This window comes from Leucopleurus acutus (assembly GCF_964270905.1).
Source record: "Leucopleurus acutus genome assembly, chromosome: 19".
Lineage (NCBI taxonomy): Eukaryota > Metazoa > Chordata > Mammalia > Artiodactyla > Delphinidae > Leucopleurus > Leucopleurus acutus.
Genome location: NC_139161.1, coordinates 49866867 through 49879388, shown reverse-complemented (window position 1 = coordinate 49879388; position 12522 = coordinate 49866867). Strand labels below are relative to the sequence as shown.

Genomic DNA, 12522 nt, shown 5'->3' with positions numbered 1-12522 from the left:
GCTCTAAAAATTAAATCATTTTACAAAGTAAGTGCAATTCTTAGGGAAGGCTCCCCAAAGCACATCCTCAAACTCCTGGTATCTCTGTCTAATTTCCTTCTCAAAAGGCTGCTCCAACTTTCTCGGCTCCCAGAAATGTGTGTTCTAAGCCAGCTCATTCAGAGAATGGCCAGCGCTGAGGATTTGCAGGGCTGTTTTTTATTATAACTGAGAAGATGGTCTTGGTGTCTATTAGCCTCTCTAGTTACAAGGGTCTCAAGCTTTACTGTTCGTATTTAATCTTGTGTGAACCGCCTGTTCACACCCTTTAGCTACTTAGCCACTGGGATCTTGGCTTTGGAGTGAGACAGACCTGGGTTTGGTTCAAGCGCTCACGGCCCCGGCCCCTTACTCACTGTAGGACTTTAATTCTCCGTCTCATCGCCTAATAAAATAGGGATGATAATGCCCACCTCCCTGGGTTGTTTTTTGTTTCATCAGCATTTTTACTATAATCATTATTAACCAACCAGGCTCTGCCTCTCCCTCATTCCAGCCCCCTCCAATTTAATCAGCCTCCAAAACCTATAACTTCTACCCCCAAATCTTCCTCTTTCCCTTCTTCCTTCACCCTGTGGCCCTGCCTTTGCTCAGGCCACATCTTCTGCCTGCATCACTGCGGCTATCTTTTTTTTAATTTGCTGTTTTATTCACTGTAGTTTTTTTTTTGTAATTGAAGTATATTGATTTATTTGATTGATTGATATTGATAAATTGATATTGATAAATTGATAAATATTGATTTAATTGATTTAGAATATCATGTTAATTTCAGGTGTACAGCACAGCTATCTTCTAATATGATCTTTCTACTTGCATCACTCCACACGGCTGCTCCCTCTTTCTCTTTTTACAAACCGGATCATATCACTCCCTTGCTTAAAAGCCTTCCTTTGCCTTCAGGACAAAAGCCAAATGCCTTAGCATGTCTTGGGAGACCCTCTGTGATGGAGCAGGCCCTGCAGGGCCCTCCAGCCACATCTCCCATGCCCATTCCCACCCCGAGCTCCTGAGACCCCAGGGCACTGGTGGGAACTGAGGCAGATGCTCTGCCTCCCACAGCTGCTCTCACACATGACATCATTCCTTTGGCCTGGAGTGAGTGCTTGGGGCTCAGTTCACTGCTGCCCCTAGTCTGGGTCTGTGTCCTTCCTCTGTGCACGCCCCCACCCGCAGCAATTAGCACACCGGGTTGGCATTACATTTCACCCACCATTGAGCACTGGACAGTGGAGTGAGCAGTGGAGGGCAGAGTCCGTGTCACTCGGCATCCAGCACAGGCCTGAGACCCCGGGGGCACTGCAGATGCTGCTTAGAGGAGCGGGCCAGCACAGCACTGCTGGGCAAACGCACCTGCACACAATCACTGTTTATCACCACCCGAGGCAACACTTATTATACGCATGGAACACCACACAAAGGCTGAGACATTCTTTGTCTGGATTGTGTTTTCAGTGATAAAAATAAATCTTTCTTCAGCAGCCCATGAGAACCCCAGGACACCTCTCTACTGTCTAATGCAGGGTTTCTCAGCCTTGGCACTACTGACATTTTGGGTTGGATGGTTCTGTGTTGGTGGGGGGTGGGGGCCTGTCTTGTGCATGGTAGGATGTTTGGCAGTATCTCTGGCCTCCACCCTGCTAGATGCCAGTTGCACTCTCCAGTTGTGACAACAAAAAATGTCTCCAAACTTTGTCAGATGTGCCTTTGTTGGGAAGGAGGGGAGAATCAATGCTGGTTGAAGCCTCTGGGCTCAAGGCAGGATAGCAACGTGGTTAGAAGACCAGGCTTTGACACCGGGCGGGCCTGATCAGCGTCTGCTGTCTGCCGTTGTGTGGCCTTCAGTTACGCCTTCTCTGGGCCTTGGTGTCAAGGGAGAGAGAGGTAGGAATGGTCCGCTGCAGGGGGGGGCAATAAGAGGGTGTGCTGTAGAGAATTTTAAAACGGTAATACTGTCTAAAACTCACCCTCCTTCTTCTTATCATCATGTGAGAACAATTCCCAACAATGTCTTTTTTTTTTTTTTTTTTGCGGTATGCGGATCTCTCACTGTTGTGGCCTCTCCCGTTGCGGAGCACAGGCTCCGGACGCGCAGGCTCAGTGGCCATGGCTCATGGACCCAGCCGCTCCACGGCATGTGGGATCTTCCCGGACCGGGGCACGAACCCGCGTCCCCTGCATCGGCAGGCGGACTCTCAACCACTGTGCCACCAGGGAAGCCCTCTCTCCTTATCATCATGTGAGAACAATTCCCAACAATGTCTTTGATAAAATATTCCTCCCACTCCCAACCCTGGCCCCTCCCCCTGCTTGTTTCCTGTCCTCAGCTGTAAAGTGAGGATTTAAAAGTACCCATTCTTAACATATGGCACACAGAAAGTGATTTTTTTATTATCTGAACTTAGAAGCGGCAGGTGACATGTGTAACCAGTTTTCCCGGGACAGTTCCTAGAGGCGCCAGAAGTAACCAACAGAAAAGACACAGGCTAACTGCCCTCTCACTTCCATGCTCCTATCAGGAGGCCCAGGAGGGTGCCCCATCCCTGAATACTACCAGTCAGCAAACTTGACCCTCCCTCATCTAGAATGCTCCCAGAGTGTTGTGGAGAGAGCAGAATAGGACATGTGACCTTGGGGAAGCCTGAGGAGGGGTTGGTCACCGTGCAGAATGAGATGGATTCTACCTGCAGATGGGAGCCCAGTTCTTGGTCAGTTCAGAGCCTTCCCTGCAGCTGAGAATGTGGCCGGAGGAGCACTGCAAGCTGAGCTCACAGTGGACAGTGGGATTTAAAAGTCCACACCCAGCACAGTGGAGAGCACATAGTGGGACTCAAAAAATACGTTAAGTGCACAACTGGAGAAAACCATGGCTCATTATTTACCTAATTATTAACAAATAAGGGCGTCCATGACATAGTGCTTAATGGAAAATTGTAGCTAAGAGAACATACTGTGCATGTGTCTTACGGGATTTGAAAGTCTTTTCATTTTTACTTTATACTTCACAGACTTTAAAAATAATATATAGGACTTCCCTGGTGGCGCAGTGGTTGAGAGTCCGCCTGCCGATGCAGGGGACACAGGTTCGTGCCCCGGTCCGGGAAGATCCCACATGCCGCGGCGCGGCTAGGCCCGTGAGCCATGGCCGCTGAGCCTGCGCGTCCGGAGCCTGTGCTCCGCAACGGGAGAGGCCACAGCAGTGAGAGGCCCACGTACCGCAAAAAAAAAAAAAACTTTAATAACACAATGAATCTACTTTTTTATTTAATAAAAAGCTATTTTTTTTAAAAGAAAGAACCCAGAGAACAGGCAGAAAAGTGGAGCAGAGATGAAGACAGGAAGGAAGCAAGGTGTAGGAGAAGAGGAAAAGAAGAAAACCTGCAGGAGAGGGGCCTGGGCACTGGCAGAGGGTGACATGCCCTGGGAGTCGCCGCCCCGCTTGGACAGTGCCACCCAGGCTGCCAAGTTCTCGCCAGCTTCCCCGCTGCTCTGCCCCCTGCCCTGGGTTTCCCTGCAAACTTTGTGGCTGTGGGTGGGGACGGGGAGCTCTTGAGGGTGACCAAAACAGAAGCACACAGGGAGAAAACAAGCAGACAGGGTTCTGGCTCCCAGTCACCTGCACCACTGGGAGAGAAAGCACATGAAGTCAGCCCCTGGAACGACCTTTACTGATACTTCCTCTTCCCTCACCTGATTCTCACTCCCGGGGCAGGTCAATGACATGCATTCACAGCCTGAATTGAGGGTCCCAGCTCAGGGCCACCTGTGTGTGGGGGGATGGGATGGCCAGGGGTGGTGGTGGGATCTCGGTCATACTCTTCTGGAGCAGGAAGGTCAGCAAAGCTACCATAATTGATGTCCAGGGAACCTCACTCCCCACCAGCAGAACTAAAATCACAGCTCTCCTTCCTGGCTCCCTCCCACAGATGATAACAGCCCCAAATCTTTTTCTACAGAGGAAATATGGCCGATCACAGTTGGTGTGGAAACAAAAGAACCACTCTAGTTGGATCTGCTGTCCTTGGCCCATCCAGGGTCTGTGTTCAGCCCACCCAAGGGCTCCTCCCAGCCTCCCCCTCCCCCATCCTAGGAACCAGCATAATCTCTTTTGGCACCAAAAGCCATAAAATGTCAACAACCAAACCACCTTGCCCCATCGTACAGACAAGAACACCAAGGCCCAGAGAACGCAGGGGCTTGGCTAAAATCACAAGGATGGGGCTTCCCTGGTGGCACAGTGGTTAAGAATCCATCTGCCAGTGCAGGGGACACGGGTTCGAGCCCTGGTCCGGGAAGATCCCACATGCCGTGGAGCAACTAAGCCCGTGCACCACAACTACTGAGCCTGCGCTCTGGAGCCCACAAACCACAACTGCTGAAGCCCGCGTGCCTAGAGCCCGTGCTCCGCAGCAAGAGAAGCCACTGCAATGAGAAGCCCGCCACAGCAACAAAGAGTAGCCCCCACCCGCCGCAACTAGAGAAAGCCCGCGTGCAGCAACAAAGACCCAACAAAGCCAAAAGTAAAATAAATAAATAATAAAATCACAAGGATGGGTGAAAGGTGGAAGTCAAGTTCTCTCAAAGATTGGCTTCCCGATACCCCAGTACAACCCCATTCCTCTAGGACTGCCCTCAGAACATCCCCTAAAGAGCTCCTCCATTTCCCAAACCTGCTGGGGCTGGGGGGAGCTGAGGTTTCCTGTCTGGGCTGAGAGTGAAAGGTGGAAAGAGGGAATGAGGAAGGAGCAGCCAGCAGCCAAAAGCCTTCAAAGGGCTCGGGCCTCTGCCAAACAGGCCTCGCACTGCCCAGCAGGGCCTGGGCCCAGGCTCCCCGCACCGCCCCCACCCTGTGGCCAAGGCCATTCATTCTCCGCTTCCCTCCTGGGAGCACCAGGAGGCCAGGGCTTGGGACACGGCTTCCCAGAGACCCTGCATCGTGCCACCCAAGGCGTGAGCTCTGGGACCGTGTCCCACCTCCTGCCGCCTCCACAGCGGGCAGTGAGCAAAAGCAGGCAGGCCTGACCTGCCTTTCAGCTGGGAGCAGGTTTCTGACTCAGCTGTGGCTGCCCAGGTTTCAGAGCTGGAAAGAAATGTGGATCATAGACAGGGAAACCGAGGCTCAAAGGAGGGCCAGAGAGGGACAAAGATGGCACTCAGGGTTCACTTAGGTGACGATCTTTCCGTGTAGGTCCCCGACTGGCCTCAGAAGCCACCTACAGCTGGGAAGTCCCCATTCCCCAAGGGAAGAGACAGGAGAAAGAAGGGAAAGACAAGCCCCCAGGCTCCCTCTTGGTACAGGTGGCATTTGGGGGGCCTGGGGACCGGGTTATGCACTCTGGGGAGATTCTGAGCCTATAGAGGGGCTGTGTGGCCAAGATCGGTGCTAACTTCTGGGTTTCTGTGCTTACCAAAACAGTTCTTGCGCCCTGGGATCTGTGAACCCCAAGATCCATGCCTGTCAGAATTCCTTGCAGGGCGCCTCCCATAGCACCCGGAGCTCCTGAGCCTCCGTGCCTCAGGGGAGCCGTGCCCGCCCCCGGGAATCCGTGCGCTCCACCCAATGCTCCCGGGTTCGGTGCCTGCTGCTGGGCGCCCGGCGCCCAGAATCCAAGAGGCTGCCCAGAGACGCAACTGACCTTGGCGGGCATCAGAATGATGAGTGGCAGCAGCAGAATCGGGGTGACGAACAAGATCACGAAGGACTTGAACTTGGAGACATAGCTCAGTGCGGAGGCCATCGCGGAGAGGGAGTCTGGCGGGAGAAGCGAGAGAGGGGCAGCCAGTAGCTTCACGGGCTTAAGAAGGGGCCGCAGTCCAGGGGGTTGGAGGGGGCGGCGGGAACTCCGCCTCCCATGGTGGGGCCTCCCCGCGGCCCCGGGGCGGGGCCAATCCCGCGGGGTCGGTGGGACAAGCCTGCCCCCAACTCTGCCTCTGGGCGGAGGCGGGCGGCGCCCACGGACTCCAGCGCTTCTGGCGGGCCCTCCAGGAGTGGTCTGGGCCCTGGCACCTCCTGGCTCTCCGAGACTTTTCTGCGGTGCCCTAGACAGGCTCCCGCGGACGGCCAAGCGGGAGTGACTGGTCATTCAGTCTGCGGGCTTAGGCGTACGGCGCCCCCCTGCATCCGCACCTGCCCTTCCTGGGCCCTGCCGGGGTCCCAGGTGAAAGTCCCTAGCGGTTTCTGAGTCTTTCGGATCCGTCTCCCCAACCTCTCCCTCCTTTTCACCTGGTTACTTCTGCCCCTCCCACTCTCACCCTGGAGGGGTCTCCCGCAGGGACCCACCGCGCGCCCAGCGCCGTCTGCTCCGCGGGCCTCCCCTCCCGCCCCCGCCCCCCCCCTCACCCTCAGCTTCCCTGCAGTGTCCGCGCTGCTCTGGGCACAGGACTCGTCCCCAGCGCGCCCTCTCCCACCCAGCGCATCCCGGGCACTCTCCAGCGATCGCGGAGGAGGTGAGGCCACCGTCCTTCGCAGCCCGGCGTGCTTTCGCCCTCCAGCGGACACTGGCGCAGCCCGCCGACGCCCAGCTGGCCCTGCGTGCGCGGAAGGCGGACTGAGCCCGCCTGACAGCGGCAGCTACTGCCATTCTACAGGGGAAACGAGGGTCCCAAGAGGAAGGGACTTAACCAAGGCTGCCCTGAGAGGGTCGTTCATTCACTCGGCCCGCCTCCTGCGGACAAGTACTGAGCACCTATTCTGTGCTAAGCCCTGTTTTGTGCGCTGGAGGTACAAGGTTGCAGACACCACCACCCCATCACTTTCTTCTTTCCTCCCTTCTCCTCCTCTGCCTGCCGGGCTTCACATTCTGTAGCTTTCTTTGGGGGAGGCCTACCCCTGTTTGTGGTTTAACCACAGCCTGTTCCTTAGTGATTAGTATCCTCTGTCTTCAACCCAGCCCTGGTGCAGGAGTCCCAGATTCTCCATATTTCCAACTTTTTCCAGCCTGGATGTGCCTCAGGCCCTAAAACTCAACACATCCTAAATCAAATTCACGAGTCTCCTCCTGTGACCTCCACCTAAGGACAGGTATTCCCCCAAACCCTTCCTGTATCTTTCTTCTGTCCTCCCCCTTTGTAATTCTCATTCATCTAAACCTGGGTTTCCCTGCCTCCCCCCATCCCAGGGCACTTAGCACTGTTTGTACCTATTTAATTATTGGTGTGATTTTTAAATTTTTATTTATTTATTTATGGCTGTGTTGGGTCTTCGTTTCTGTGCGAGGGCTTTCTCTAGTTGCGGCGAGCGGGGGCCACTCTTCATCACGGTGTGCAGGCCTCTCACTGTCGTGGCCTCTCTTGTTGCGGAGCACAGGCTCCAGACGCGCAGGCTCAGTAGTTGTGGCTCACGGGCCCAGTTGCTCCGCGGCATGTGGGATCTTCCCGGACCAGGGCTTGAACCTGTGTCCCCTGCACTGGCAGGCAGATTCTCAACCAGTGCGCCACCAGGGAAGCCCCATTGGTGTGATTTTTATTTAACGTTTGTTTTATTCATCACCATATGTCCAACCAGCACCTTTTACAGTGCCTGATCTGATATGTGCACTCAAAACTTTTTCTCTGGGATGTGTGAGTGAATGCAAGTTGTCAATGAAAAAAATCAATCAATAGTCAATCTAAGAAAGAAATGGAAATTTTTATTACAGCCAACCTAAGGATTAAAACCCAGGAAATAGTCTTTCAGAAAGCTCTGAGGACTGCTTTTCCTGTTAGAGGTCCAGGCACTTAAGTTTTTGAGACAAAGGGTTATACATCAAAGTAACATGTTGACGGTTTACGTAGTCCAACAAGACAAGTAGTGGGTTACTGTGACCCCTTACAGGGTTGAAAGAGGAATGTTATCTCCTGAGGAGTTACCTTGCTGGCGCCAGGAGAAAATACCCCCCCTTTTTTTTCTTGGCGAGTAGGCATTCCTGTGTCTTCTGAGGGGGTCTAGTTAATGTATAATGCAGATGCACAATGCACGTTAAAGGGACGAAAGTAGTGGCTCAAACAGGCAGAGAGAGAATTTTATGTTTAAAATGTTTCTTGTCCTGCCTTAAAAATAATTGTATTTCCTCTAAGTAAACCAGTTCCTTACAGTAATACAACTGCTTTTATTACCCAACCGCACTTGGGTCCGTTAGCCAAACACTCAGCAAAGCCAGTCTACTGACACTAGGCTGTGGTGAAGTGTGGTGTTTATTGCAGGTGCCAAGCAAGGAGAATAGGCAGCTCATGCTCAAAAAGACCCAGACTCCCCAATGGCTTTCAGGGAAGAGTTTTTTTTTTTTTTTCTTTGCGGTATGCGGGCCTCTCACTGTCGTGGCCTCTCCCGCTGTGGAGCACAGGCTCCGGATGTGCAGGCTCAGCAGCCATGGCTCACGGGCCCAGCCGCTCCGCGGCATGTGGGATCCTCCCGGACCGGGGCACGAACCCATGTCCCCTGCATCAGCAGGCGGACTCTCAACCACTGCGCCACCAGGGAAGCCTGGGGAAGAGTTTTTAAAGGCAACATTTGGGATGAGGGTTGCAGGGGACATGACTTTCTTCTGATTGGTTGTTGGTGGTGGGGTAACAAGGTGGTGTCTTGCGACTCTTGATCGTCAACCTTCTGGGGTCTAGTCTGGGGTCTATGTGCTTGTGGTCAACATGTACCCCATCCTCCACCTGGGTGGGGGCAGTGGGGGGAGGTCTTAGTTCTTGCAGAACAATTCAAAGATGTGTGTCAGATTGTATATATATCCCTCGAGGAGGAACTAGTACCCTGTTTTATTGCTGACCTATTGTTTCTTGACTGCTTTTCCTCTGTTTCTTCGTTCCCTCACTTCCCTAATTAATAACTGCTTGAGTCTGCTCTTTGGAATTCAGGGAAGACCTAGGAGACCAAAGCCTTTTTCTACAAAAAAAAAGAAATGGATACAGAGGGGCTTTTTTACCCGGGAGGGCCCCACAGGGTCCTGCTCGGTTTCAATCCCCCTTTTCTTTGATCCTCCTCAATCCTAAGGGGAACAGGGGCAGGACAAGAAAGAGAATAAAGTTTTGGATAGAGAGGTTAATCATAAACTCAGCAGGGGAACTCGGTTTTAAGGGGACTCGATTTCACTTTACAGGGGGTATATGTGGTTAGAGCGTGGGCTCTAGAACTGGACCGCCTGGATGCATGTCCTGCCCCTAATCTCATCCTGGCTGTGTGCCTTATCAAGTTGCCCTCGCTGAGCTTATTTTTTCACAAATAACACCAACTTTGATTTGAGAAGGTTGCTTTGAAGATTATATGAGTTAATGCTCAGAAAATGCTTACCAGTGCCCTGGCATATCATCAACAATCAGTAAATATTTGCTCTTGCAATTATGTGCAAAACACTCTTAGTGTCAGGAACAATGGGGAAGGCTTCACCCAGGAGGTGGCATTTGAGCTGAGACTTCAAGGCTGAGTAAAAATGTGCCAGGCAGCAGTGGAAGGTAGTCAGAATCACCGATGAATGATAAAGTGTTCAAATCGTTGAGAAAAATCCTGAGATAATTCAGGAATACTGGAGACTAAAGTGCAGCGACAACAAAAATAAGCTAATAACTGGAAAGATTATACCAAGTTCATGGGTAGGAAGACTAAACATTGTAAAGATATGCATTCCTCTCAAATTAATCTATAAATTCATTTCAATTCCAATGAAAATCCCAACAGAATTTTTATTTGACAAGCTAAATCTGAAGTTCAAACTTTTGCAAGGAGCCAAGAATAGATAAGACACTTCTGAGGAGAGGGGGGAAATTAGTCTTATCAGAATAAGACTCACTAAGTGATAGTAACTGACGTAACCGTTAGCTATTGGCATGAAGATAGAAAAATAGATGAGTAGCGTAAAATGAAGAGCCTAGAAGTAGACCCAGGCTTAGATGGAAACTTGCTATGCAAGAAAGATTACATGGACTAACCAGTGCCTACTGGCAGCTGCTAAACTAATTAGTTTTTAGCAGTAGAGGCATTTTTCTTTCACTAAATATGTTAAACACATAACAAAAGTTTGATCATAATATGTAACAAATTAATAAAGTTATTTCTGATTTTTTAATCCACGAGTCATTCTGTTTTTCCCGATTCTCATCAATTGAAATGGGAATTCAATTGATACGTGCAAATTTATTTACCAGAAAATACTGACAAAGTACTGATGAGGACGTGTAGCAACCGCGTCTCTCATTCATTGCTGGTGGGAATATAAAAGAGTGCAAACACTCTGAAAAATAGTTCGGCGGTTTCTTATAGAGTCAAACATACATTTACCGTAAAACCCAGCATCACACACCTGGGAATTTATGCTAGAGAAATGAAAACTCATGTTCACACAAAAACCTATATGTGAATGTTCAGAGGAATTTTATTTACAATAGCCCCAAGCTAGAAACATTCCATGTGCCCTTCAGCGGGTGAGTGGTAAAGAAGCTACACTTTATCCATGCGGTTGGAATACTACTCAGCAGTATAAAACAAGAAAGAAGAAAGAAAGAAAAAGAACGTACTTGGATGGATCTTAAGGGCATTATGCTGAGAGTAAAAAGCCAATCACAAAATGTTACGTACGGCATTCCATTTATATAACATTCTGCAAGTGAAAAAAACTAGAGGGAGGTGGAACAGACCAGTAGATGCTAGGGGTCAGGGTTGGGGGAGAATGTGGCTATAAAAAGGTGACTGAGCAGTTTTATATCCTAACTGTAGTGATGGACATACTAATCTATCCACGTGATAACGTTTCATGGAACTACACCCACACCCGCATACACACACACACACGCACACTGCACATAAAAATCATTAAAACCAAATAAAGTCTGTAGTTGAGTTGTTAGGATTGTACCAATGTCAGTTTCCTGCTTTTAATAGCATGCTGTGTCTGTTTGGAATGCTGTGTGGGGCAGTCTGCAGAATGGGAACTCTCTGTACTCTTTTTGCAACTCCTTATAAATTAAACTATGTTAGAATTTAAAAACCCTTTTAAAATTGCAGTAGGTAAAAAATAAACTTTAGACTAATGAATCCCATCCCTCCCAATTCATATTTTTATGGCTGATATTGTAGCAAAGAGAATGGTATTACTGTTGAGAGGGTGACATGCATAAAACATGCCTACGAATGCAATTGGTGAATAGTTTTTCTTAAACTTTAGATACTTTTATTCGAGTCTATTTGTGTCTATTTGGGCAGGGTGTGTAAGTATTTCTATGGATAGAGCAGCTACAAGGACTGGTCACTGCTACTAAAAGCAGGCATCGCTTGTTTCCAGGCTTTAACTTGGGAACACTGTTTTATTTGTAAACAAGTTTTGGTTGCTAAAAATTCAGCAACCAAAATTCAGCTTGATTCACTCAGAGTATAGGATGTTGCCATTAGAAGAGAGCGTTGGTCAGCTTTCGCCAGGTTCAGCTTGCAACAGCAAATATTTACTCCAGAGCTGCAAGTCGGCAGGGAGTCTGCGGTTTTCCAACTCTGCTCCCGGCTGTGGGTAGATTGTGGGCAACTCCATACTCTTCTCATTTCTGAACTGTGGGTCTGCTTCACTTGCTTTCTCATTCCGAGACCCAGACTGAGGAAGAGGATGCTCTCAGGACACGCTGTTCCCAAGGCGGAGAGCAGGAGCAAGAGTGCTGGTGGGACCTCGCAGCACCTCTAGAGCTTCTGCTCAGGTACAGCGTACCTCATCTCCCCGCTTCCACTAGCCAAAGCAAGTCCCGTGGCCAAGTCCAAAGTCAACAGGGTGGGAATTGTACTCTGTCTGCAGGGAAGGATTGCAAAGATGGGAAGGGAATTAATAATTGTGCACAAATAATCTGACCTACCACACGTGATAAATATTAAGTCCAGGGCACTACACTTAACATCTTTTAGAAGTGGTGTGTGTGGAAATGGGATCAACTTATTTGAGTTATATGAGCTTGGTTACTTGAGTTACAAGAATTCAGAAGTGAGATGGTTGTTACAGGGATAGAAATTAACATAGCTCTTCAAACTGGAAATCAGACTTTTTTTCATACAAAATAAGTCTTATTTGGATGATTACTTTGACAATAAATACTGACTTTGCCAATTAGGTTATATAGAGGATGCTTCCCATAAGCCAACTGTGCTAACTTTGTAGCTTCAATATTTTGACACATGTATAGTTGAATCTCATGATAACAGAAAATAACTGTCCATTGTAACAGATGTATTGAAACTGTAAGATGTATTACAATTAACAATATTTTCATTTTCCCAAGTCTTTCTGAGTATATTGAGTCTGAAGAGATGCTTCTATGGTGAAAGAGGTATTTAATTATCGTTTGAAAATCCTAATAAAGACTTTTTGGTGGAATTCTTGAAAGTTGAACAGGAAAATGACCCTATAAGTCTGAGCAGCAAATGCTTTTCTGAGCCAGGTGCTTTCCAGTTCTTTGCTGTCAGTGAAATTGAGTGAGAACCAAATCAGGCTGCCAAATGATGCAACATCCAAAACAATTTTCTATGATAGA

General features: G+C 49.4%; 1 protein-coding gene across 1 annotated transcript in view; it reads right to left on the bottom strand.

Moving 5' to 3' along the window:
* The window catches only part of SLC13A5 (solute carrier family 13 member 5), a 26352-nt gene extending 20526 nt beyond the window's left edge, over positions 1-5826 (bottom strand). Inside the window, exon 1 of the mRNA XM_082861357.1 lies at positions 5676-5826. Coding sequence (XP_082717483.1) covers positions 5676-5777 — 102 coding nt within the window. The 5' untranslated portion in view covers positions 5778-5826. The remainder of the gene's footprint in view (positions 1-5675) is intronic.
* Positions 5827-12522: the final 6696 nt, after the last annotated feature.